This window comes from Sciurus vulgaris (assembly GCF_902686455.1).
Source record: "Sciurus vulgaris genome assembly, chromosome: 12".
In the NCBI taxonomy this organism is placed as follows: Eukaryota; Metazoa; Chordata; class Mammalia; order Rodentia; family Sciuridae; genus Sciurus; species Sciurus vulgaris.
The window spans coordinates 53,547,571-53,574,030 of NC_136473.1; the positions used below are offsets into that span (position 1 = coordinate 53,547,571).

The window sequence follows — 26,460 nt, forward strand, 5'->3', positions numbered from 1 at the left end:
AACTTTTGCTTTTCAGTAAAATTTTGCTTTTCTTAAAATTTAAGACAGATGATTATCTGACTCTTATATTGACTTGCTATCTTTAAAGAATGAATTTTTATATTCTTCTAGAATCATAAATCCTATTAGATTATATATCTACAAAGAACCTAATCCCATTTTATGTTACATGGATTTTTTTGAAATGCAAATAACAAATTAAATTTTGCTTATATTGAATTTTTTTGCTTATAATGGAAAATTTAAATCTCTTTAATTCTTTCACTTTTTCATGTAGTTATTGTGCTTGATTATATTCAATCAAAACAATTACTCCTTTTTAAATTTCCTTTAGAATAAAAATTTAAAATGACTTTTATCACTTTCAAGCAAATAAATCAAGAAATTCTAAAGTGAAGATCACAATGTTCCCATGAATGTTATGGTATTTATAGCAATTTATTATTTTTTAATAAAAAGAACCTATATGAAACTGTTAATAATTCTTTATTCAATAAAATGCTTTAAAAACATGTCTTCTTTCTAAATACAACAAATAGTTAAAATTATTTTATCTTCAAGAAATTTTTTAACACAGAGCCATTGGTTAATTCAGAAGCAATTCAAACTCAGCATTTACAATCTTCCATGACTCTTTTAATGTTTGCTATATAAGAAAAAAATCACAGTTCTGATAGCTCAGAACTTGGCAATAAAAAGGAAACTGCAAACATTTCAACTGAACTTGAAACCACAGCTTAAAACCTGACCTCTTTAGAAAGCATAAAATCACATATATGTAACAGTCTAACAGTCCAACATACTCTTTTTTTTTTCTTTTTGTGTATAGAAAGTTTCCCACTTCACTTTTTCTTTGCCTTTTGTCTTACTGGGCATTTTAATTCATTCTGTAAGTTCCAAATATCCTGGATATTTGATATGGGATTTATTTAACCAGTGAGATTGGAACTTTCTATTTTCTATGCCAAAGCATTTGGCATTCTGTTCACTTCTATCCCCAATAAATGGCTTCTATCCCCAATAAAAGGACACTTCTGAGAATTGCTGAGGAAGAGGTAGGTGTGGCCATGATCAGACCCAGTGAGATAGTTTTGTTAAATCGTGTAATGTGTGTGATCAGGAGGGTTGAGAGTTTCCACAGTACTACCCATTGAAACAATGTATTTGTAGATAGGTTAATGAATTGTATTGAAGAAAGGGTGAAAAGGAAGATGAGGAGGAAGATAAAAAGGAAAACCGGTTTGTTCAAGTGAATGAGAAGACTCAGTGATACAAACAGGCTTAGTTTTTTTCCTTTTTGTTTTTTTCCTTTTTTATTTGTTTTTTTAAGAAACCATATGGCATAAGTCTTTTCCTTTTCAGCTGTGCTACCTTTCCCTAACTAATTTGCTCTTTTGGGGGCAGTCCTTAGTGTGCCAGCCCTTTCCACAATAGGTTATTGTCCTACGCAGATGCAGTCCTGCCAGGAATGCTCTCAGCTCCTCTGGTTGCTCTGCCTGCCACTTGCCAAGTGAGGACAAAGGGCAAGAAGTTCTCTGGGGAGTGCTTCAGTATGTACTGAGCTGGCCTTCCCTGGTTCTTCGTCTAATACATACTAATGCTGTTTTTCCTCTTGACTTGGGAATACAAGCTTATTTGATCATTTCTTGTTTTGTTTGTTCTTTTTGGGTTAACAGAGAAAGAGATGACTTAATGTCTGCACTGGTTTCTGTAAGGAACAGCTTGGGAGATGTGCAGCAAAAAGAAGCAAGTGCCTATGAACAGGTGAAACAAGCTGTGCATATGACTGAGGAAGCCAATTTTGAAAAGACCAAGGCAAGTCTGATAAGATGAAAATAAAAGTGATGCAGAATTGCTCCTGTTTTTTTTTTTTTTTCCTATTTCTTTGGTTACTCTTTCATAAGTAAACTCTTTCCAAACACAAAATGAATCTGTTAATGTTGACTTTTCTAAATTAAACTGATTTGCTATTTGAAGGATTCATTTTCCCTTTGCAAATCATCTTGTTGTATCACTATTCAGAGATTGTAATGCAATATGATTAAGTACTTTGAGAGACTTGTTTGTTTAATTTTTTTTTTTTATTTTTATAAATGCTTTTATTAGTCCATTATAGTGCAGTTCATTTTTTTTTTTTTTTATTGTAAACAAATGGGATACATGTTGTTTCTCTGATTGTACATGGAGTAAAGGCATACCATTTGTGTAATCATAAATTTACATAGAGCATTGTTGTTTGATTCATTCTGTTATTTTTTTCCCTTCCCCCCACCCCTCCCACCCCTCTTTACCCTCTATACAGTAGTTCCTTCCTCCATACTTGCCCCCCTCCCTAACCCTAACTCTAACCCTTCCCTCCCCCCCATTATGTGTCAACCTCCACTTATTAGCGATATCATTCGTCCTTTGGCTTTTTGAGATTGGCTTATCTCACTTAGCATGATATTCTCCAATTTCATCCATTTGCCTGCAAATGTCATAATTTTATCATTCTTTATGGCTGAGTAATATTCCATAGTATATATATACCACAGTTTCTTTATCCACTCATCAATTGAAGGGCATCTAGGTTGGTTCCACAGTCTGGCTATTGTGAATTGAGCAGCTATGAACATTGATGTGGCTGTATTTCTGTAGTATGCAGATTTTAAGTCCTTTGGGTATAGGCCAAGGAGTGGGATAGCTGGGTCAAATGGTGGTTCCATTCCAAGTTTTCTAAGGAATCTCCACACTGCTTTCCATAGCGGCTGCACTAATTTGCAGCCCCACCAGCAGTGTATGAGTGTACCTTTCTCCCCACATCCTCGCCAACACCTGTTGTTGCTCGTATTCTTGATAATCGCCATTCTAATTGGGGTGAGATGGAACCTTAGGGTGGTTTTGATTTGCATTTCTCTTATTACTAGAGATGTTGAACATTTTTCCATATGTTTGTTGATTGCTTGTAGATCTTCTTCTGTGAAGTGTCTATTCATTTCCTTAGCCCATTTGTTGACTGGACTGTTTGAATTCTTGGAGTAGAGTTTTTTGAGTTCTTTATAGATTCTGGAGATTAGTGCTCTATCTGAAGTATGATTGGCAAAGATATTCTCCCACTCTGTAGGCTCTTTCTTCGCATTGCTGATAGTTTCCTTTGCTGAGAGAAAGCTTTTTAGTTTGAATCTATCCCAGTGGTTGATTCTAGCTTTTATTTCTTGTGCTATGGGAGTCCTGTTAAGGAAGTCTGGTCCTAGACCAACAAGGTGAAGATTTGGACCTACTTTTTCTTCTATAATCTGCAGGGTCTCTGGTCTGATTCCGAGGTCCTTAATCCATTTTGAGTTTAGTTTCGTGCATGGTGAGAGATATGGGTTTAGTTTCATTCTGTTGCATATGGATTTCCAATTCTCCCAGCACCATTTGTTGAAGAGGCTATCTTTTCTCCATTGCATATTTTTGGCCCCTTTGTCTAGTATGAGAAAATTGTATTTATTTGGGTTTGTGTCCGTGTCCTCTATTCTGTACCATTGATCTACCTTTCTATTTTGGTACCAATACCATGCCGTTTTTGTTACTATTGCTTTGTAGTAGAGTTGAAGATCTGGTATTGCAATACCCCCTGTTTCACTCTTCCTGCTAAGGATTGCTTTAGCTATTCTGGGTTTCTTATTCTTCCAGATGAATCTCATAATTGCCTGCTCTATTTCTGTAAGGTACGTCATTGGGATTTTAATTGGAATTGCATTGAATTTGTATAGCACTTTAGGTAGTATGGCCATTTTGACAATATTAATTCTTCCTATCCAAGAACATGGAAGATCTTTCCATCTTCTAAGGTGTTCTTTAATTTCTTTCTTTAGTGTTGTATAGTTCTCATTGTAGAGGTCTTTCACCTCTTTTGTGAGATGGATTCCCAAGTATTTTATTTTTTTCGAGGCTATTGTGAATGGGGTAGTTTTCCTAATTTCTCCTTCTGAAGATTCATCACTTATGTATAAAAATGGGTTGGATTTATGGGCATTGATCTTGTAACCTGCTACTTTACTGAAATCACTTATGAGTTCTAAGAGTTTTCTGGTGGAATTTCCAGGTTCCTCTAAATATATAATCATGTCATCAGCGAACAGGGATAGTTTGAGTTCTTCTTTTCCAATTCGTATCCCTTTAATTTCTTTGGTTTGTCTAATTGCTCTGGCCAGAGTCTCAAGAACGATGTTGAATAGAAGTGGTGAAAGAGGGCATCCCTGCCTTGTTCCAGTTTTTAGGGGGAATGCTTTCAGTTTTTCACCATTTAGAATGATATTAGCCATGGGCTTAGCATAAATGGCCTTTACAATATTAAGGAATGTTCCCACTACCCCTATTTTTTCTAGTGTTTTGAGCATGAAGGGGTGCTGTATTTTATCAAATGCTTTTTCTGCATCTATTGAAATAATCATGTGATTCTTGACTTTAAGTCTATTAATATGGTGAATTACGTTTATTGATTTCCTGATGTTGAACCAACCTTGCATCCCTGGGATGAAACCCACTTGATCATGGTGCACTATCTTTTTAATATGTTTTTGTATGCGATTTGCTAAAATTTTGTTGAGAATTTTTGCGTCGATATTCATTAAGGATATTGGTCTGAAATTTTCTTTCCTTGATGAGTCTCTGTCTGGTTTAGGTATCAGTGTGATATTGGCTTCATAGAATGAGTTTGGGAGGGTTCCCTCCTCTTCTATTTTATGGAATACTTTGAGAAGTATTGGAATGAGCTCTTCCTTAAAGGTTTTGTAGAACTCGGCTGAGAACCCATCTGGTCCCGGACTTTTCTTTGTTGGTAGGCTTTTGATGACTTCTTCTATTTCAGTACTTGAAATTGGTCTATTTAAATTGTTTATGTCCTCCTCATTCAGTTTAGGCATTTCATATGTCTCTAGAAACCTGTTGATGTCTTCGAAATTTTCTATTTTGTTGGAGTATAGATTTTCAAAATAGCTTCTAATTATGTTTTGTATTTCCATCCTGTCTGTAGTGATATTTCCTTGTTCATTCCGAATTTTAGTGATTTGGGTTTTCTCTCGTCTTCTCTTTGTTAGTGTGGCTAAAGGTTTATCAATTTTGTTTATTTTTTCGAAGAACCAACTATTTATTTTGTCAATTTTTTGTATTGTTTCTTTTGTTTCAATTTCATTGATTTCAGCTCTGAGTTTAACTATTTCCTGTCTTCTACTACTTTTGGTGCTGTTCTGTTCTTCTTTTTCTAAGGCTTTGAGCTGTAGTGTTAGGTTGTTTATTTGTTGAGTTTTACTTCTTTTATTAAATGCGCTCCATGAAATAAATTTCCCTCTAAGTACTGCTTTCATAGTGTCCCAGAGGTTTTGATATGATGTTTCTTTGTTCTCATTTACCTCTAAGAATTTTTTAATTTCCTTCCTAATATCTTCTGTTATCCATTCGTCATATAATAGCATATTGTTTAATCTCCAGATGTTGGAATAGTTTCTGTGTTTTACTCTTTCATTTATTTCTAACTTCAATCCATTATGATCTGATAGAATACATGCTAGTGTCTCTATCTTCTTGTATTTGCTAACATTAGCTTTGTGGCATAATATATGGTCTATTTTAGAGAAGGATCCATGTGCTGCTGAGAAGAAAGTGTATTCACTCTTGGTTGGATGGAATATTCTATAAATGTCCGTTAAGTCTAAATTATTGATTGTGTTGTTGAGATCTATGGTTTCTTTGCTCAATTTTTGTCTGGAAGATCTGTCCAGTGGTGAGAGCGGCGTGTTAAAATCACCTAGTATTATTGTGTTGTGGTCTATTTGGTTTCTGAAATTGAGAAGGATTTGTTTGACATACATAGATGAGCCACTGTTTGGGGCATAGATGTTTATGATTGTTATATCTTGCTGATTTATGCTTCCCTTAAGCAGTATGAAATGACCTTCTTTATCCCTTCTGACTAACTTTGGCTTGAAGTCCACATTATCGGAAATGAGGATGGATACTCCAGCTTTTTTGCTGAGTCCATGTGCATGGTATGTTTTTCCCCATCCTTTCACCTTTAATCTATGGGTATCTTTTTCTATGAGGTGAGTCTCTTGCAGGCAACATATTGTTGGATCTTTCTTTTTAATCCAGTCTGCCAGTCTATGTCTTTTGATTGATGAATTCAGGCCATTAACGTTCAGGGTTATTATAGAGAAATGATTTGGTTTCCCGGTCATTTGGTTCATTTTTAAAATTTTGTTTATTTATTTGTTTGACACAACTTGTTTCCTCCTTTATTTGACAATTCCTTTAACATAATTCCTCCCTTTGCTGATTTGCTTCTTTGTTTTTCATCACTTCCTCATGGAATATTTTGTTGAGAATGTTCTGTAATGCTGGCTTTCTTTTTGTAAATTCTTTTAGCTTTTGTTTATCATGGAAGGATTTTATTTCATCGTCAAATTTGAAGGTAAGTTTTGCTGGGTATAGGATTCTTGGTTGGCATCCATTTTCTTTCAGGGCTTGAAAAATGTTGTTCCAGGACCTTCTAGCTTTTAGGGTCTGGATTGAAAAATCTGCTGATATGCGTATTGGTTTCCCCCTGAATGTAATTTGGTTCTTTTCTCTCACAGCCTTTAAAATTCTGTCTTTATTTTGTATGTTAGGTATTTTCATTATAATGTGCCTTGGTGTGGGTCTGTTGTAATTTTGTGTATTTGGAGTCCTGTAAGCCTCTTGAACTTGATTTTCCATTTCATTCTTCAGATTTGGGAAATTTTCTGATAGTATTTCATTGAATAGGTTGTTCATTCCTTTGGCTTGTTTCTCTAGGCCTTCCTCAATCCCAATAATTCTTAAATTTGGCCTTTTCATGATATCCCATAGTTCTTGTAGATTCTGTTCATGATTTCTTACCATCTTCTCTGTTTGTTCAGCTTTGTTTTCAAGGTTAAATATTTTGTCTTCAATGTCTGAGGTTCTGTCTTCCAGGTGTTCTATCCTATTGGATATGCTTTCTATGGAGTTCTTAATTTGGTTTATTGTTTCCTTCATGTCAAGGATTTCTGTTTGGTTTTTTTTCAATATCTCTAACTCTTTATTGAAATGATCTTTTGCTTCCTGTATTTGCTCTTTTAACTGTCGATTGGTTCGATCAATCAATGCTTGCATTTGCTCTTTCATCTCATCATTCAATGCTTGCATTTGCTCTTTCATCTCCTCGTTTGCTTCTCTGATCATTTTAATTATGTACATTCTGAACTCCTTTTCTGTCATTTCTTCTGCCATGCTGTCATTGGCTTTTATTGATGTAACATCTAGATTTGTTTGCAGCATTTTCTTTCCTTGTTTTCTCATGTTGTTCAGATATCAGTGGACCGCTGAGATATTGCAGATTTCCTCTGTTGATTTACAATGACCCTGAAGATTTCTATATATATCCCCTCTTAGCCTTCAGTAGGCTGAAGTCTTGGAGGAGGTTGATAATGCGGTGCTCCACAAGGAAGCTGCCTCTCTAGGAGTGGTGGCCTTCAGGTGGGGTATATTCCCTGCTAGTGGGCAGAGGTGCCTCCACTTGTTGACCAATGGTCATCCAAAGGGGACCTAGGCTGTGGGCTGAGGCAAGGCCTGTTTGGGCCTGAGCCTCTGGTTTTACCGTCCTTGTGGGAAACCTCACCCAGCAGGGAAGACTCACCCGGTGGGGAGGTCTCGCTGGTCAGTTTCCTCCTAGAGGTTCCCCTCAATTTACAGCTACTGCCTGGGCTGGGCTGCCTTCCTCTGCAAAGTTTCCAGGGGCCCGGCCCTACCTCCTGGGCCTGGGAGCCTCACCCTTCGCAGATGAATCTCCTTAGGCTGCCCCTCTTCAGAGAATTTGCCCATAGGCCTGGAACCTTCGCTCCGCCCTAAGCCTGTCTCTGTGCGGCTCTTCCACCCAGAAGCCTCCTAGATCCTGGGACCCTGTTCTGCACCTAATCGCCTGGCTGCGTGGCCCCTCCTCTGAGCAGCCACCTGTGGCCCCGAACAATCGCTCTGAGTCCCAGAGACCCGCCACAGGCCTCTTCCTCCAGACAGCCGCCCAGTATGCCGGTGCGGTCACTAGGAGTCCAAGAAACTCACTTCGTGCCTCCTCCTCCCACCAACCACCCGTAGCCCGGGGCAATCAATCACTCCGAGTCGAAGTGACCCTGCCCGTTCCTCCTCCTTCTCCAGATAACCCCCCGGGTGTTCAGGAGCAGTCCCTCTGAGTGGCTCTGAATCCACGTGACCCGCTGCACGGGTCCTCTGGGCAACCGCCCGGAGCTCTGGTGTGGCCCCTCAAGACCAAGCGTCCCACCACGCTTCTCCTCCAGGCAGCCCCCCTGTGTTCAGGAGCTGTCACTTTAAGACCAAACAACTCACCACTCGCCTTCTCCTCTGAGCAGCCGCCTGGAGCGCTAATGCAGTCACTGCGAGTCCAAAGGACCCGCCGCGCTCCTTCTCCTCCTTCTCCTACTCCTCCGGGCAGGCCCCGGGGTTCAGTAGTGGTCAGGGTCCAAACAGCTCGCCACGCAGCCCCTTCTCTGGCAACCGCCTGTAGTTCCCGTATAGTCACCCGAATCCAAGCGGCTGCTCCTCTTCCTCCTTGTCCTCAGGGCAGGCCCCGGGGTTCAGAAGCGTCGTTCTGATTCCAAACAGCTCGCCGTGCGGCTTCTCCTCTGGCAACCGCCTGCAGCTCTGGCGCAGTCTCTCTGAATCCAAGTGGCCACGCTCCTCTCCTCCTCCTCAGGGCAGGCCCTGGTGTCCTGAGTCCACACAGTTCTCCCCGCCACTCCTCCCCCGGGCAGCCGCCGGAGCCCCAGTGGCAGCTCCGAGTCCCAGCGCTGTGCCGAGCTGCCTCCTCTATGGCGCTCCAGCGGGGGGAGGGGCGTCTCGCCGGCAGTTCTACTTCACAAAGTTTCCTGCGTTCCGGGACCCCCGTCCCATCCGGGATGCCCCCCCAGGGGGTGAGAGTCACCCGGCTACTTTGAGTTGGTCCCAAGCGTCTCAATATCTCCTCTCTTGAATCCTGAGTTCTGGAGCAACACGTAATGCACCCACCCTCTAGGCCGCCATCTTGAAAACCTGTTTAATTTTTTATTTGCTGATAGTTTTCAATGGTGTGGAAAATCTTAACACCTATGGTCACTCATTTGTATATGTTCACATATATTCTTCTAGACTTGGAATTATAATGTGAATAGGCCAAAGATAATAATGTTTTGTAGCATCTTTAGCCATGAGTTAGGATCCATTGTAAGCAAAACAAGCATATTTAATCATGATAATAATGGCAGCAGTAAATACTTAGTGACCAGATAATAGTCATATCTAGAAGCTTTGAATATAGGAAGTTACTGTAGTTTCTTTGTTGTATTTGGGGGCCACACCTTACTCTATCAAAGTTACTATGTATTTTCTTTATATACACAAGTCCTTTCAAGTGCTTTCAAGTGCTTAATAGCCATGTGTAGTCATTGATTACCTGCATTGGACAGTGCAGATACAGAACATTTCCATCATCACCAAAAGTTGTATTAGGAGTCTAGAGGGACAGAGTGCTTCCTAGCATGTGTGAGGCCCTGGATTCTATCCCCAGCACCAGGGAGGGAGAAAAAGTTGCACTGGATAGCATTAGTCTAAACCATGAACAGATTGAACATCCCTAACCTGAAATTCTCTGAAATCTGATTTTTTTAAAGTACTTAACATGTTGCTCAAAAAGTGTTCAATTTTGAAATGTTTTTGATTTGAGATTTCTGGATTCATGTATTCACCCAGAGTCTGAAACTCTTCTGGCCAGGTATTTTGAATATGGGATTCTCAACAAGTAGTAATATCCTTGTTTTATTAAAGTACCAGAGCTAACATTTGCAATCCTAGTTACTTGGGAGTTTGAGGCAGGAGAACCACAATTTTGAGACTAGCCTGGGCAATTTAGTGAGACCCTGTCTCAATATAAAATAAAAAGGGTTGGGAGTGAAGTTCAATGGTAGAGTATTTGCCTTGTATGTGTGAGGCAATTCCTAATACCCCCCACAAAAATACACGCGTGTGCGCACACGCACATACACACACACACATACACACTCACACACACACCTGTTCAATTGACCCACATTCATTGCTGATTTCATTACCAGTGCTTCTCCTCTGCTTTGTAACTCAGGTTCAGTTTTGATAAAATCCCTCACATATTTTGTTTCCTCAGACACTCTTATTTCTTCATCTGCTCTGTGCTCCGTCATGACCCTTAAAATCTCTAATGAAGGTTCTTTTATTTTTTTTATTCTTAGTATGTATCAGTTTCATTTAGGAACAGAAAAAATGTGAATATTTCAGAGTAATCTTAGTAAAGTAATATGTGGTACTGAAATTTTTTTCATTATCTTTTTTATGACAGTGATAAATATTTAAATTTTTTTTTATTTTTACAGACTGCATTTTTTTTTTTTTGGTTTCCATTTGATTTATTTTTTTTAATTTTTTTTAATTTTTAATTTTAATAAAAAATCATAAATTTACATAGGGCAATGTTGTTTGATTCATTTTGTTATTTTTTCCCCTTCCCCCCTCCCCTCCCACCCCTCTTTTCCCTCTATACATTCCTTTCTTCCTCATTCTTACCACCATCCTTATCCCTAACCCTAAACCTAACCCTAACCCTAACACTAACCCCTCCTACCCCCCACCCCCGTATGTCCTCATCCGCTTATCAGCGAGATCATTCGTCCTTTAGTTTTTTGAGATTGGCTTATCTCACTTAGCATGATACCCTCCAATTTCATCCATTTGCCTGCAAATGCCATAATTTTGTCATTCCTCATGGCGGAGTAATATTCCATTATATATATATGCCACAGTTTCTTTATCCATTCATCAACTGAAGGGCATCTGGGTTGGTTCCACAATCTGGCTATAGTGAATTGAGCAGCTATGAACATTGATGTGGCTGTATCTCTGTAGTATGCTGATTTTAAGTCCTTTGGGTATAGGCCAAGGAGTGGGATAGCTGGGTCAAATGGTGGGTCCATTCCAAGCTTTCTGAGGAATCTCCATACTGCTTTCCAGAGTGGCTGCACTAGTTTGCAACCCCACCAGCAATGTATGAGTGTACCTTTTTCCCCACATCCTCGCCAACACCTATTGTTGCTTATGTTCTTCATAATCGCCATTCTAATTGGGGTGAGATGAAATCTTAGGGTAGTTTTGATTTGCATTTCTCTTATTACTAGAGATGTTGAACATTTTTTCATATATCTGTTCATTGCTTGTACATCTTCTTCTGTGAAGTGTCTGTTCATTTCCTTAGCCCATTTGTTGATTGGATTATGTGTATTCTTGGTGTAGAGTTTTTTGAGTTCTTTATAGGTTCGGGATATTAGTGCTCTATCTGAAGTATGATTGGCAAAGATATTCTCCCACTCTGTAGGCTCTCTCTTCACATTACTGATTGTTTCCTTTGCTGAGCGAAAGCTTTTTAGTTTGAATCTATTCCAGTTGTTGATTCTTGCTTTTATTTCTTGGGCTATGGGAGTCCTATTGAGGAAGTCTGCTCCTAAGCCAACAAGTTGAAGGTTTGGGCCTACTTTTTCTTCTATAAGATGCAGGGTCTCTGGTCTGATTCCGAGTTCCTTGATCCATTGTGAGTTGAGTTTTGTGCAGGGTGAGAGATAAGGGTTTAATTTCATTCTGTTGCATATGGTTTTCCAGTATTCCCAGGACCATTTGTTGAAGAGGCTATTTTTCTCCATTGCATATTGTTGGAATCTTTGTCTAGTGTGAGAAAATTGTATTTATTTGGGTTTGTGTCCGTGTCCTCTATTCTGTACCATTGATCTACCTGTCTATTTTGGTACCAATACCATGCCGTTTTTGTTACTATTGCTTTGTAATAGAGTTGAAGATCTGGTATTGCGATACCACCTGCCTCGCTCTTTCTACTGAGGATTGCTTTAGCTATTATGGGTTTCTTATTCTTCCAGATGAATTTCATAATTGCTTGCTCTATTTCTGTAAGGTACATCATTGGGATTTTAATTGGAATTGCATTGAATTTGTATAGCACTTTAGGTAGTATGGCCATTTTGACAATATTAATTCTTCCTATCCATGAACATGGGAGATCTTTCCATCTTCTAAGGTTTTCTTTAATTTCTTTCTTTAGTGTTCTGTAGTTCTCATTGTAGAGGTCTTTCACCTCTTTTGTGAGATTGATTCCCAAGTATTTTATTTTTTTTGATGCTATTGTGAATGGGGTAGTTTTCCTAATTTCTCTTTCTGAAGATTCATCACTTATGTATAAAAATGCATTGGATTTATGAACATTGATCTTGTAACCTGCTACTTTACTGAATTCACTTATGAGTTCTAAGAGTTTTCTGGTGGAATTTCCAGGTTCCTCTAAATATATAATCATGTCATCAGCAAACAGGGATAGTTTGAGTTCCTCTTTTCCAATTCGTATCCCTTTAATTTCTTTGGTCTGTCTAATTGCTCTGGCTAGAGTCTCAAGAACAATGTTGAATAGAAGTGGTGAAAGAGGGCATCCCTGCCTTGTTCCAGTTTTTAGGGGGAATGCTTTCAGTTTTTCACCATTTAGAATGATATTGGCCATGGGCTTAGCATAAATGGCCTTCACAATGTTAAGGAATTATCCCACTACCCCAATTTTTTCTAGTGTTTTGAGCATGAAGGGATGCTGTATTTTATCGAATGCTTTTTCTGCATCTATTGAAATAATCATGTGATTCTTAACTTTTAGTCTGTTGATATGGTGAATGACATTTATTGATTTCCGGATGTTGAACCAAACTTGCATCCCTGGGATAAAACCCACTTGATCGTGATGCGCAGTATCTTTTTGAAATATTTTTGTATGCGATTTGCTAAAATTTTGTTGAGAATTTTTGCGTCGATATTCATTAAGGATATTGGTCTGAAATTTTCTTTCCTCGATGTATCTCTGTCTGGTTTAGGTATCAGGGTGATATTGGCTTCATAGAATGAGTTTGGGAGGGTTCCCTCCTCTTCTATTTTATGGAATACTTTGAGAAGTATTGGAATGAGCTCTTCTTTAAAGGTTTTGTAGAACTGGGCTGAGAACCCATCTGGTCCCGGACTTTTCTCTGTTGGTAGGCTTTTGATGACCTCTTGTATTTCATTGCTTGAAATTGATTTATTTAAGTTGTGTATATCTTCCTCGTTCAGTTTAGGCAATTCATATGTCTCTAGAAACTTGTTGATGTCTTCGAGGTTTTCTGTTTTGTTGGAGTATAGATTTTCAAAATAGCTTCTAATTATGTTTTGTATTTCACTCGTGTCTGTTGTGATATTTCCTTGTTCATTCCGAATTTTAGTAATTTGAGTTTTCTCCCTTTTTCTCTTTGTTAGCGTGGCTAAGGGTTTATCAATTTTGTTTATTTTTTCAAAGAACCAACTATTTATTTTGTTAATTTTTCCCATTGTTTCTTTTGTTTCAATTTCGTTGATTTCAGCTCTGATTTTCACTATTTCCTGTCTTCTACTACTTTTGGTGTTGGTCTGCTCTTCTTTTTCTAGGGCTTTGAGCTGTAGTGTTAAGTCGTTTATTTGTTGATTTCTGCTTCTTTGGTTGAATGCACCCCATGAAATAAATCTTCTTCTCAGTACTGCTTTCATAGTGTCCCAGAGATTTTGATATGATGTGTCTTTGTTCTCATTTACTTCTAAGAATTTTTTAATTTCCCTCCTGATGTCTTCTGTTATCCATTCATCGTATAATAGTGTATTATTTAATCTCCAAGTATTGGAGAAGTTTCTGGTTTTTATTGTGTCATTTATTTCTAATTTCAGTCCATTATGATCTGATAGAGTACAAGGTAGTATCTCTATCTTCTTGTATTTGCTAACAGTAGCTTTGTGGCATAAAACATGGTCTATTTTAGAGAAGGATCCATGTGCTGCTGAGAAGAAAGTGTATTCGTTCTTTGTTGGATGGTATATTCTATATAAGTCGGTTAAGTCTAAATTGTTGATTGTGTTATTGAGATCTATGGTTTCTTTATTCAATTTTTGTTTGGACGATCTATCCAGCGGTGAGAGAGGTGTGTTAAAATCGCCTAGTATTATTGTGTTGTGGTCTATTTGATTTCTGGATTTGAGAAGGATTTGTTTGACGTACATGGATGAGCCAATGTTCGGGGCATAGATAGTTATGATTGTTATGTCTTGCTGATTTATGCTTCCCTTAAGCAGTATGTAATGTCCTTCTTTATCCCTTCTGACTAGTTTTGGCTTGAAGTCCACATTATCTGAAATGAGGATGGATACTCCAGCTTTTTTGCTGTGTCCGTGTGCATGGTATGTTTTTTCCCATCCTTTCACCTTCAGTCTATGGGTATCTCTTTCTATGAGATGGGTCTCTTGCAGGCAGCATATTGTTGGATTTTTCTTTTTAATCCAATCTGCCAGTCTATGTCTTTTGATTGATGAGTTCAGGCCATTAACATTCACAGTTATTATTGTGATATGATTTGTATTCCTATTCATTGGACTCATTTTTGTTTTTTGACATGATTTGGTTTCTCCTTTATTTGGCTATTCCTTTAGGCTAGTTCCTCCTGTTGCTGATTTTCATCGTTGTTTTTCATCTCTTACTCATGGAATATTTTGCTGAGAATGTTCTGTAATGCCGGCTTTCTTTTAGTAAATTCCTTTAGCTTTTGTTTATCGTGGAAGGATTTTATCTCATCATCAAATCTGAAAGTAAGTTTTGCTGGGTATAAAATTCTTGGTTGGCATCCATTTTCTTTCAGGGCTTGGTAAATGTTGTTCCAGGCCCTTCTAGCTTTTAGGGTGTGGACTGAAAAATCTGCTGATATTCTTATTGGTTTTCCCCTGAATGTAATCTGATTCTTTTCTCTCGCGGCCTTTAAAATTCTGTCTTTATTTTGAATGTTAGGTATTTTCATAATAATGTGCCTTGGTGTAGGCCTGTTGTAATTTTGCATATTTGGAGTCTCATAAGCCTCTTGTACTTGGTTTTCCATTTCATTCTTCAGATTTGGTAAATTTTCTGATATTATTTCATTGAATAGATTGTTCATTCCTTTGGTTTGTTTCTCTAAGCCTTCCTCAATCCCAATTATTCTTCAATTTGGCCTCTTCATGATATCCCATAATTCTTGTAGATTCTGTTCATGATTTCTTACCATCTTCTCTGTTTGGTCAACCTTGTTTTCAAGATTAAATATTTTGTCTTCAATGTCTGAAGTTCTGTCTTCCAGGTGATCTATCCTATTGTTTATGCTTTCTATGACGTTTTTAACTTGGTTTATTGTTTCCTTCATTTCAAGGATTTCCGTTTGGTTTTTTTTTCAGTATCTCTAACTCATTATTGAAATGCTCTTTTGCTTCTGTTATTTGCTCTTTTAACTGTTGATTAGTGCATTCATTTAATGCCTGCATTTGTTCTTTCATCTCCTCGTTTGCTTCCCTGATTGTTTTAATTATGTACATTCTGAACTCCCTTTCGGACATTTCTTCTGCTGTGCTGTCATTGGGTTTTATTGATATAGTATCTAGGTTTGTTTCGGACATTTTCTTCCCTTGTTTTCTCATATTGGTCAGATGTCAATGGGACTCTGTGATATTGTAGATTTCCTCTATTGGCTTATAGTGACCCTGTAGATTTCCAGTGTATCACCTACCAGCCTTCAGTAGCCAGAAATCTTGGATTAATTTGATAATGCAGTGCTTCTGAAGAACGCTGCCCCTAGCCCGCTACCGGTTCCAGGGAGAGAGACCTGGAGAGGTTTCTTGTTGCACAGCCCTGGTTCCAGAGGCTGGTTGGAGGTTGGAGGTCTCCACTGGCTTGGGGACTTGTGGCTGGCTCTGTGTAGACAGGCTCTCACTGGGTGATTTGCCCCGAGAAGCTAGCCTAGAGAGGTGCTTCCCACTGGAGGGGGGCTGGGCTGCTTGGGGAAGTCCCTGGCGCCCTGTGCTGGTCACTGAAGCAACCTGTGGGCAGGCTGTAGCTGGCAGTGGGGCAGGCTGGAGCTGGCTGGGGCAGGCCGGAGCTGGCTGCGCTGCTTCTGTGCAGAAGGGCTCTCACTGGGGGGCCTGATCCGAGAGGCTGGAGGATCTGTCCCTGTGGGCGGAGCCCACCACCAGACTGCACCGAGCTGCCTGGGGGAGACGCTATCTGCCCTGTCCCACTCTACTAAGCCACTGGAATCCGGGCCTGCCGCCCAGCTGAGCTTCGCTGGGTCGGGGAGACTCACCCCGTGGTTCTGTCTTAGTCCGAGACTCTCAATGCCTCCCCTTCTTGAATCCTGCGTTCTGGCGCGACTGGAGATGCAGTCACCCTCTAGTCCGCCATCTTGGATCGCCCCGTGGAAAAAGCCTGCAGCTGGAGGGGGACAATGCTGCCTGGAGAGGTCTCTGGCTGCCCAGCCCCGGTCCCAGAAGCTGCTTGCGTGTCGAATATCTCCACTGGCTTGGGGACTTGTGGTTGGCTCTGCGTGGAGAGGCTCTCACTGGGTGGTCTGCCCCGGGAAGCTAGCCTAGATAGGCGCTTCCCGCCGGAGGGGGCTGGGCTGCTTGGGGGCGTCCCTGGCGCCCTGTGCTGGTCACTGAAGCAACCTGCGGGTGGGCCAGAGCTGGCAGCAGGGCGGGCCGGAGCTGGCCGCGCTGCTTCTGTGCAGAAGGGCTCTCACTGGGGGGCCTGTTCCGAGAGGCTGGAGGATCTGTCCCTTTGGGCGGAGTCCATTGCCAGACTGCACCGAGCTGCCTGGGGGAGACGCTATCTGCCCTGTCCCACTCTACTAAGCCACTGGAATCCGGGCCTGCCACCCAGCTGAGCTTCGCTGGGTGGGGGAGACTCACCCCGTGGTTCTATCTTAGTCCGAGTCTCTCAATGCCTCCCCTTCTTGAATTCTGAGTTCTGGGGCGAGTGGAGATGCAGTCACCCTCTAGTCCGCCATCTTGGATCGCCCCAGACTGCATTTTGATTTACTATACACAAATGGGATACAACTTTTCATTTCTTGGTTGTACACGATGTAGATTCATACCATTCATATAATCATACATGTACATAGGGTAATGATGTTTGTCTCATTCCACTATTTTTCATACCGCCCTCCTTCTCATTTCCCTTTATGTAATCTAAAGTTCCTCCATTCTCCTCTCACCCCCCTGACCCCCATTATATAGCATCATCCACTTATCAGGGAAAACATTTGGTCTTTGGTTTTTTGGGATTGGCTTATTTCACTTAGCATCATATTCTCCAATTCCATCCATTTATCTGCAAATACCATATTATTCTTCTTTATGGCTGAATGATACACCATTGTGTATACATACCACAGTTTCTTTATCCATTCATCTGTTGAAGAGCATCTAGGTTGGTTCCTTAGCTTGACTGTTTTGAATTGAGCTGCTATAAACATTGATAGGGCTGCATCACTGTAGTAGGTTGATTTGAAGTCCTTTAGATATAAACCGAGAAGGGGATAGCTGGGTTACATGGTGGTTCCATTCGAAGTTTTCTTAGGAATTTCCGTACTGCTTTCCAAAGTCGTTGCACCAATCTGCAGTCCTACCAACCACATATGAGTGTACCTTTTTTCCACATCCTCATTGATACTTATTGTGGCTTGTATTCTTCATACAGCCTTTCTGACTGGAGTGAGATAAAATCTTAGAGCAGTTTTTGATTTGCATTTCTCTTATTGTATGAAATGATGAACATTTTTTCATATGTTTGTTGATTGATTGTATATCTTCTGTGAAGTGTCTGCTCAGTTCTTAGCCCATTTATTGATTGGGTTGTTTTTTTGGTGTTCAGTTTTTTGAGTTCTTTATATATCCTGGAGATTAGTGCCAGTACATGTGGTGAATATTTTTTTCCCATTCTGTAGTCTCTCTCTTCACATTATTGGTTGTTTCCTTTGCTGAGAAAAAACTTTTTAGTTTGAATCCATCCCATTTATTGATTCTTAATTTTACTTCTTGTGCTTTATGAGTCTTGTTAACAAGTCAAGTCATAAGCTGACATGATAAAGATTTGGGCCTACTTTTTTTTCTATTAGGCACAGGGTGTCTATTCTAGTGCCTAAGTCTTTTATCCACTTTGAGTTTATTTTTGTGCAGAGTGAGAGATGGAGGTTTAATTTCATTTTGTTACATATAGATTTCCAGTTTTCCCAGCACTGTTTGTTGAATACGTTTTCTTTTCTCCAATGTGTATTTTTTGCACCTTTGTCTAGTATGAGATAACTGTATTTATGTGGGTTTGTCTCTGTGTCTTCTATTTTGTACCATTGGTCTACCTGTCTATTTTGGTGCCAATACCATGCTGGTTTAATTACTATTGCTTTGTAGTATAGTTTAAGGTCTCATAGTGTGATGCCCCCTGTTTCATTACTAAGGATTGCCTTAGCTATTCTGGGTCTCTTATTTTTCCAAATGAATTTCATGATTGCTTTTTCTGTTTCTATGAAGAAAGTCATTGGAATTTTAATAGGAATTGCATTGAATCTGTGTAACACTTTTGGTAGTATGGTCATTTTGACAATATTAATTCTGCCTATCCAAGAGCCTGGGAGATTCATCTCTAATGTATAGTAATGCATTTGATTTATGGATGTTGATTTTATATTCTGCTACTTTACTGAATTCGTTAATGAGTTCTAGAAGTTTTATGGTAGAATTTTTCAGATCTTCTAAATATAGAATCATGTTGTCAGCAAATAGTGATAGTTTGAGTTCTTTTTCTATTCATATTCCTTTAATTTCTTTCATCTGTCTGACTGCTCTGGCTAGTGTTTCCTGGATGATGTTGAATAGAAGTGGTAAAAGAGGCTTCCCTGTGTTGTTCCAGTTCTTAGAGAAAACGCTTTCAATTTTTCTCCATTTAGAATGATGTTAGCCATGGGTTTGGCACAGATAGCTTTTACAATGTTGAAGTATTGTTCCTACTGTCCCTAGTTTTTCTAGCGTTTTGAACATGAAGAGGTGCTGTATTTTGTCAAATGCTTTCTCTTCATCTGTTGAGATAATCATGATTCTTCTCTTTAAGTTTATTGATGTGATGTTTTATGTTTATTGATTTCCATATGTTGAACCAACCTTGCATTCCTGGGATAAACCCCACTTGATCACACTGCACTATCTTTTTTTTTTTTTTTTTTTTAGTGCTGGAGATTTGAACTCAGGTCCTTGTGCTTACAAGGCAAGCACTCTACCAACTGAGCTATATCCCCAGCCCTAGTGCACTATCTTTTTAATATGTTTTTGTATGCAATTTGCCAGGATTTTGTTAAGAATTTTTGCATGTATGTTCATGAGGGATATTGGTCTGAAGTTTTCTTTCCTTGCTGTGTCTTTGTCTGTTTAGTATCAGGGTGATAAGAGCTTCATAGAATGAGTTTGGAAGTGTTCTCTCCCTTTCTATTTCATGGAATACTTTGAGAAATATTGGTGTTAATTCTTCTTTGAAGGTCTTATAGAATTTGGCTGAGAATTCATCTGGTCCTGGGCTTTTCTTGGTTGGTACGCTTTTGATGGCTTCTTCTATTTCATTGCTTGATATTGATCTATTTTAATTGATCCTGATTCGGTTTTGGTAGATCGTATGTCTCTAGAAATTTGTCAATGACTTCAATATTTTCTATTTTGTCAAAGTATATATTTTCAAATTAGCTTCTAATTATGTTTTGTATTTCAATAGTGTCTGTCATGATATTTCTTTTTTCATCATGAATTTTAGTAATTTAAGTTTTCTCTCTTTGTTAGTGTGGCTAAGGGTTTATCAATTTTATTTATTTTTTCAAAGAAACAACTTTCTGTTTTGCCAATTATTTGAATTGTTTCTTTTGTTTCAGTTTCATTGATTTCAGCTGTGATTTTAAGTATTTCCTGTCTTCTGCTGCTTTTGGTGTTGATTTGTTCTCCTTTTTCTAGGGCTGTGAGATGTAATGTTTGGCCATTTATTTTTTGACTTTTTATTCTTTTAATGCAGTGAACTTTCCTCTTAGCACTGCCTTCATAGCATCCAGAGATTTTGATACGTTGTATCGGTGTTCTCATTTACCTCTAAGTATTTTTTTTGTTTCATCCCTGATTTCTTCTGCTATCCATTCGTTATTCAATAGTCTATTGTTTAGTTTCCAGGTGTTGGAGTAGCTTTTATTTTTATTTTATTGTTGATTTCCAGTTTCATTCCATCATAATCTGATAGAATGCAGGGTAGTATTTCTATTTTTTTGCATTTTCTGAGAGTTGTTTTGTGGCATAAAATATGGTCTGTTTTAGAGAAGGATCCATGTGCTGCTGAGAAGAAAGTGTAATAGCTCGATGATGGATGAAATATTCTGTATATGTCTGTGAAATCTAAATCATTGTATTATTTGATTCTATAGTTTTTTTTTTTTTGTTTAGTTTTTGTTTGGAAGCTCTATCCAGTGGTGAGAAAGGTGTGTTAAAGTCACCCAGTATTATTGTGTTGTGGTCTATTTGATTCTTGAAATTGAGAGGAGTTTGTTTGATGTATGTAGATATTCCATGGTTTGGGGCATATATATTTATGATTGATATGTCTCGTTGGTGTATGATTCCCTTAAGCAGTATGAAATGTCTTATTTATCTCTTCTGACTAACTTTGGTTTGAAGTCTACTTTGTCTGATATGAGGATGGAAATCCCTGCTCGTTTATGCAGTTCGTGTGGTGATGTTTTTTTCCAACCTTTCACCTTCAGTCTGTCGATATCTTTTCCTAGGCAGTGAGTCTCTTATAGACAGCATATTTTGGGGGGTCTTTGTTTTTAATCTAATCTTTCAGTCTACGTCTTTTGATTGAAGAGTTTTAACCATTAATATTCAGGGTTATTTTTGAGATATGATCTGTATTTCTGGTTATTTTGGTTTATTTTTGGTTTTTAACTTGACTTAGTTTCTGCTTTGATTGACCTTAGTAGTTCCTCCTTTTGCTGCTTTTCTTTTTTCTTTTTTTTCATTTCCTCTTCATGGACTATTTTGCTGAGAGTGTTCTGTAGTGCAGGTTTTCTAGTTGTGAATTCTTTCAACTTTTCTTTCATGGAAGTTTTTATTTCATCTTCAAGTCTGAAGTTTAATTTTTATGGATATAAAATTCTCAGTTTGCATCCATTTTCTTTCAGAGCTTGATATATGTTATTTCAGGACATTCTGGCATTGAGGGTCTGGGTTGAGAAATCAGCTGAGATTCAAATTGGTTTCCCCCTATATGTAATTTGATTTTTTTTCCCTCTTGCAGCCTTTAAAATTCTGTCCTTGTTCTGTATTTAGTCATTCTCATTATAATATGCCTTGGTGTGGGTCTGCTGTAATTTTGTACATTTGGGGTCCTATAAGCCTCTTGTAGTTGATTTGCCATTTCATTCTTTAGATTTGGGAAGTTTTCTGATATTATGTCATTGAAAAGATTGTACATTCCTTTGGTTTGAATCTCCATGCCTTCGTCTATTCTGATAAATTTTAAATTTGGTCTTTTCATGTTATCCCATATTTCTTAGAAGTTCTGTTCATGGTTTCTTACCATCTTCCCTGTGTGTTCAACTTTATTTTCAAGAGTATATATTTTCTCTTTATTGTCTGAGGTTCTATCTTCCAAGTGGTCTGGTCTGTTGGTAAGACTTTTCATTGGATTTTTAATTTGGTTTATTTTTTCCTTAATTTTGAGGATTTCTGCTTGATTCCTATTTATAATCTCTGTCTCTTTATTGAAGTGATCTTTCACCTCCTTAATTTTCTATCCAATAACCTCATTTATTTCAAAGACCAGTCTAACTTTCTATTTTCTAAACTCCTCTTTGATATTTCTTCTACTGTATTGTCTAGGATTCTATTGTTGGAACATCTTGGTTTGTCTTTGGCACTTTGTTTCCCTTTTTTTCATGTTTGTTTGTCTTCTTATCTAGCAGTATTGAGTTGAGGCAGTACAGATTCTACCCTGTAGTCTTCTAGTGTCCCTGAAGGCTGCCGGTACCTTGACTTTAAGAGGGGAGACCAATATTAACAGCACCCAATGCAAATGGTATACCGCCTTAAACCAAATGACTCCTATTAAGGTGTTTACAATTTGGCCACAATATACAGAAATGAAGTGTTCAATTATTGTCCACAGTATAAACAGTAAGTTTGCTAAAAGGCTTTACCATTTCAAACGATGGACCATGAGGGAACAGAAGCAGTGTAAGATGTGATACTTATGATGGAGAGGGAGAGAAGATAGAGGTAAAAATTCATAGTATGAGAGAAGTGAGAAAGAGAATCCAGGGAGACAGGTGAGAGAAAAAAATTATGTACAGATTTTTTAAAAAAATAAAAATATAAGAATACACAACAAAACTATCATATACTATTTCAATATCCTATTCCTCAATAAATAGATGCATGAAAAATATTTGGATTCAAAGATGGTAGAGGTGTGACAGGGTGAAGAAAAAAAAAGGAGGAAAGTCTCAATGGAAAATTGAATGATTGCTTCCATTGGCATTCAAAAATTTTTTCAGCTTCCCTTCTCCACTGATAGGTGGGGTTGTCTAAAGTTTAATGTTAGCTCTAGTCCAGTAGGTGCCAGACCAGTTAGGTGGGCAAGCTGATAGCAAGATGCCTTCACACCCTCTTACAGTCTTCCCACCATTATAACTTACCCCATTCCTCCCTGCACACTTCAGGACTCACTGAACTGGAGAGAGCCGAGTTTTCTCCAGTTTCTTCAAACTCTGTTCACCCCCAGGGAACTGCCCCCTAGACTCTGGCTTTCCACAGGCTCGCCAGACCCAGACTGGCCTACATAAACCCAGCTGCAAGCTGATGGACCTGGGCTTCAGCTTCTCCGGGCCCTGTTCTAATGCAGTCCCAAGATCTCAATGGCTATCCAACTTGCACAGAGCCCACCAGGGATGCACTCACACAAAGGAGCGACCCTGCAAAGAGGCAGCCAGAAAGCAGCCACTACCATACTGAGCAGAAAAACCTCACATGCAACCAGACCTGCAGGTACCCCAGTATATCTCCAGGCCATGGCCTGAGTCCCCAGACCGAGGTGGCCATGCCCCAAGATGGTTGCAGCCATGGTGGCAAACCATCAGGCCCTGGCTGTTGTCCCAAAATAACGGCAACCAGGTATAACAAAATCTGCGTGTACTGTGACAGTGGACTTTGAGGCAACAGCAGGCAGTAGGCGATCCACTCGAGGTCTGTAGACGATCTGCAGGCTAACAGCAGACAACCAACATGTGAACATCGGGCAGTGGGCGATGGGTAGCTGAAAGGTGGGTGATGGTCAGGTAAGAGGCAGGCAAATGGGCAAATGGTGGATAATAGTCAGTAGTCAGTGAGTAATCCACACTCAAAAGGCAGGTGGTATGCTGGCAGATGGCTGGTGATCACAGGTAAAGAGCCAGGGATTGGTGGGCAGCCATGACTGCCTCACAGAGAAACAGTAGTTCCTCTGCTTGAATCCTGGGTTATGGAGTGAGGAGAAATGTAGCTTCCCTCTATTCTGCCATCTTCTCTTCTCCTGGAGGTCCTTTTGTCATTCATTTCATCTCATGTGGCTCTGATGGACTAGTCAGCATTTATTTTCATCATTTCTTACTGCCATGTACAGGCTTTTGTTTTGATGTCTGCTTAGGTTGCTATTCCTCTTTGAAATCAGCATTATTGCTGAACACAGTGATGCAGGCCTGTAATCCCTGCAACTTGGAGGCTGAGGCAGGAGTATTGGGAGCTTGAGGTCAGCAGCATAGCAAGACCCCATCTCATAAAATAAAATTAAATTAAAAAATATAAAATAAAATAGTATAAAATAAAATATAAAAAATAAAAATTAGTGTTGTCATATTGTCTCTCTTCTCCCTTACTGTAATCAATAGAAACTCAATCTAGAAGACACTCTGACACTTTTTAAAATCTTTAGCACCTGACCCTTTCCTCTTCCATCCTATCTCTTTTCATCACCCTTACAGCTTTCAACATTTATGTTGTTAACATGTATAACACCAATCCCTTTCATCCTCCTCAACTCTAGTACTTTCCCCACTAGGCTGCTATAACTCATAAACTGAAGTGTCCCTAAGAAACCACTCTTTCTAATCAAAAACTTTTCTTCCCTTCCTATCCCAGTTAAATTTGCTTCATGGTCTCACTCATTCCTGCCTCAAGTTCTTCAGCTTTTTCTGTTTTTTGTTTTGTTTGACTTTTTTTGCTTATTTATTTATTTATTTATTTATTCATTTATTTATTTATTTATTGGCAGTGCTGAGATTCAAACCTGGGGTTTTCTGCATGCTACGCAAGCACTCAGCCACTGAGCCAAACCTCCAAGGTATCCTCCAAATGTCCCTGTGTTAATATTCAAAGGTGAAACAATTAGATTATGAAAACTATAACCTAATCAGTGGATTAATCCACTTGATGGATTAATAATTTGAAGGAGCTACTGTATTAGGTAGTAACTCTAGGCAGGTGGGTCATGGCTAGAGGAATTAAATCTCTGGGAACATGCCTGTGGAGTTATATCTTGTTGCCCTGGTTCCTCCTTCTGTCTGTCTCTTTCCCCCCTCCCTTTCCTTCCTGGTTGCCATGAACTGATCAGTTTTCTTCCACCACCATGCCCTTCTGCCATGCTTTTGACCCAGAGCAGTGGATTTGACCAAACATGGACTGAAACTGTGAGCCAAAAATAAATAAATAAACTTTTCCTACTTTAATTTGTTCTTATCAGGTATTTTGGTCACAGTAACAAAAAAAATGAACTGTAGAGTAACACTGGTTACCATCAGTGATTATAAGTACTCGTCAACCTTTCTTGTCTCTGCCATTGACTGTGTTATGAATTCTACACTGGAGGTCCCCTTTCCTACCTCCTCCTAGCACCTCACTCTTGACTGATGACCTTTTCACTTTATAGAGATTAAGGTCAATGTTCAAGAGCCATCTCAGTTTTTTTTTTTTTTTTTTTAAGTTGTAGACAGACACAATACCTTTCTTTTATTTTATTTTATTTTATTTTTTTTTATTGTAAACAAATGGGATACATGTTGTTTCTCTATTTGTACATGGCGTAAAGGCATACCATTTGTGTAATCATAAATTTACATAGACTAATGTTGTTTGATTCATTGTTATTTTTTCCCTTCCCCCCACCCCTCCCACCCCTCTTTACCCTCTATACAGTACTTCCTTCCTCCATACTTGCCCCCCTCCCTAACCCTAACTCTAACCCTAACACTAACCCTTCCCTCCCCCCATTATGTGTCATCCTCCACTTATTAGCGATATCATTCGTCCTTTGGCTTTTTGAGATTGGCTTATCTCACTTAGCATGATATTCTCCAATTTCATCCATTTGCCTGCAAATGCCATAATTTTATCATTCTTTATGGCTGAGTAATATTCCATTGTATATATATACCACAGTTTCTATATCCACTCATCAATTGAAGGGCATCTAGGTTGGTTCCACAGTCTGGCTATTGTGAATTGAGCAGCTATGAACATTGATGTGGCTGTATGTCTGTAGTATGCTGATTTTAAGTCCTTTGGGTATAGGCCAAGGAGTGGGATAGCTGGGTCAAATGGAGGGTCCATTCCAAGTTTTCTAAGGAATCTCCACACTGCTTTCCAGAGTGGCTGCACTAATTTGCAGCCCCACCAGCAATGTATGAGTGTACCTTTCTCCCCACATGCTCGCCAACACCTGTTGTTGCTCGTGTTCTTGATAATCGCCATTCTAATTGTGGTGAGATGGAATCTTAGGGTGGTTTTGATTTGCATTTCTCTTATTACTAGAGATGTTGAACATTTTTCCATATGTTTGTTGATTGCTTGTAGATCTTCTTCTGTGAAGTATCTATTCATTTCCTTAGCCCATTTGTCGACTGGATTATTTGAATTCTTGGAGTAGAGTTTTTTGAGTTCTTTATAGATTCTGGAGATTAGTTACCTCCTTCCTGGAGCCCTTCTTTGAGTTCTGCACCTTAGTTACCTCTTTCCTGGAGCCCTTCTTTGAGCTGGAAGAAGACTTTGCTGGTTCTGGCATGGTCAGTGAGCAAAACTGCAGAACAGCTAAATGTACACATTATTCAGAACTAGTTCCTAGCTCTCCTCCCATGTTGCCCTGATTTCCTGGGTTTCATATCTCCTCTCATGGTCAAAATTTATCTTGGTTTGAACTACTTCCACTTTGTGTTTTTAGCTCTACCTGCTCTCGTGAGCCCCATACCTACATTTCTTGCTTCTACTCGACCTTTTTATATGGATGATATTCCACTGGCATCTACTACAAAACCGTTATTAATTCTTTCCACCTTCCCATCTACTACTTCTTTTCCTTCTATGATTTTCTGTATTTTTTTTCAAATAATCATATTATTATCCTACCAATAGCTCTGTGTTAGATTCTTTAAAATATTTCATTCTTCCTCATATTTACTCTTTTTGTTGTTT

At 39.0% G+C, this 26,460-nt stretch overlaps 1 protein-coding gene across 4 annotated transcripts in view; it reads left to right on the forward strand.

The window, feature by feature from the left end:
- Nucleotides 1-26,460, forward strand: part of SDCCAG8 (SHH signaling and ciliogenesis regulator SDCCAG8) — a 249,952-nt gene that overhangs the window by 47,779 nt on the left and 175,713 nt on the right. For all 4 annotated transcript variants that reach the window (XR_013758046.1, XM_079106102.1, XM_079106103.1 and 1 more), the window contains one exon: nt 1,677-1,815. Coding sequence is in view for 3 of the 4 variants with exons in the window: in XM_079106102.1 (XP_078962228.1) it covers nt 1,677-1,815 (139 nt within the window). In the remaining variant the exon portion in view is untranslated. The remainder of the gene's footprint in view (nt 1-1,676; nt 1,816-26,460) is intronic.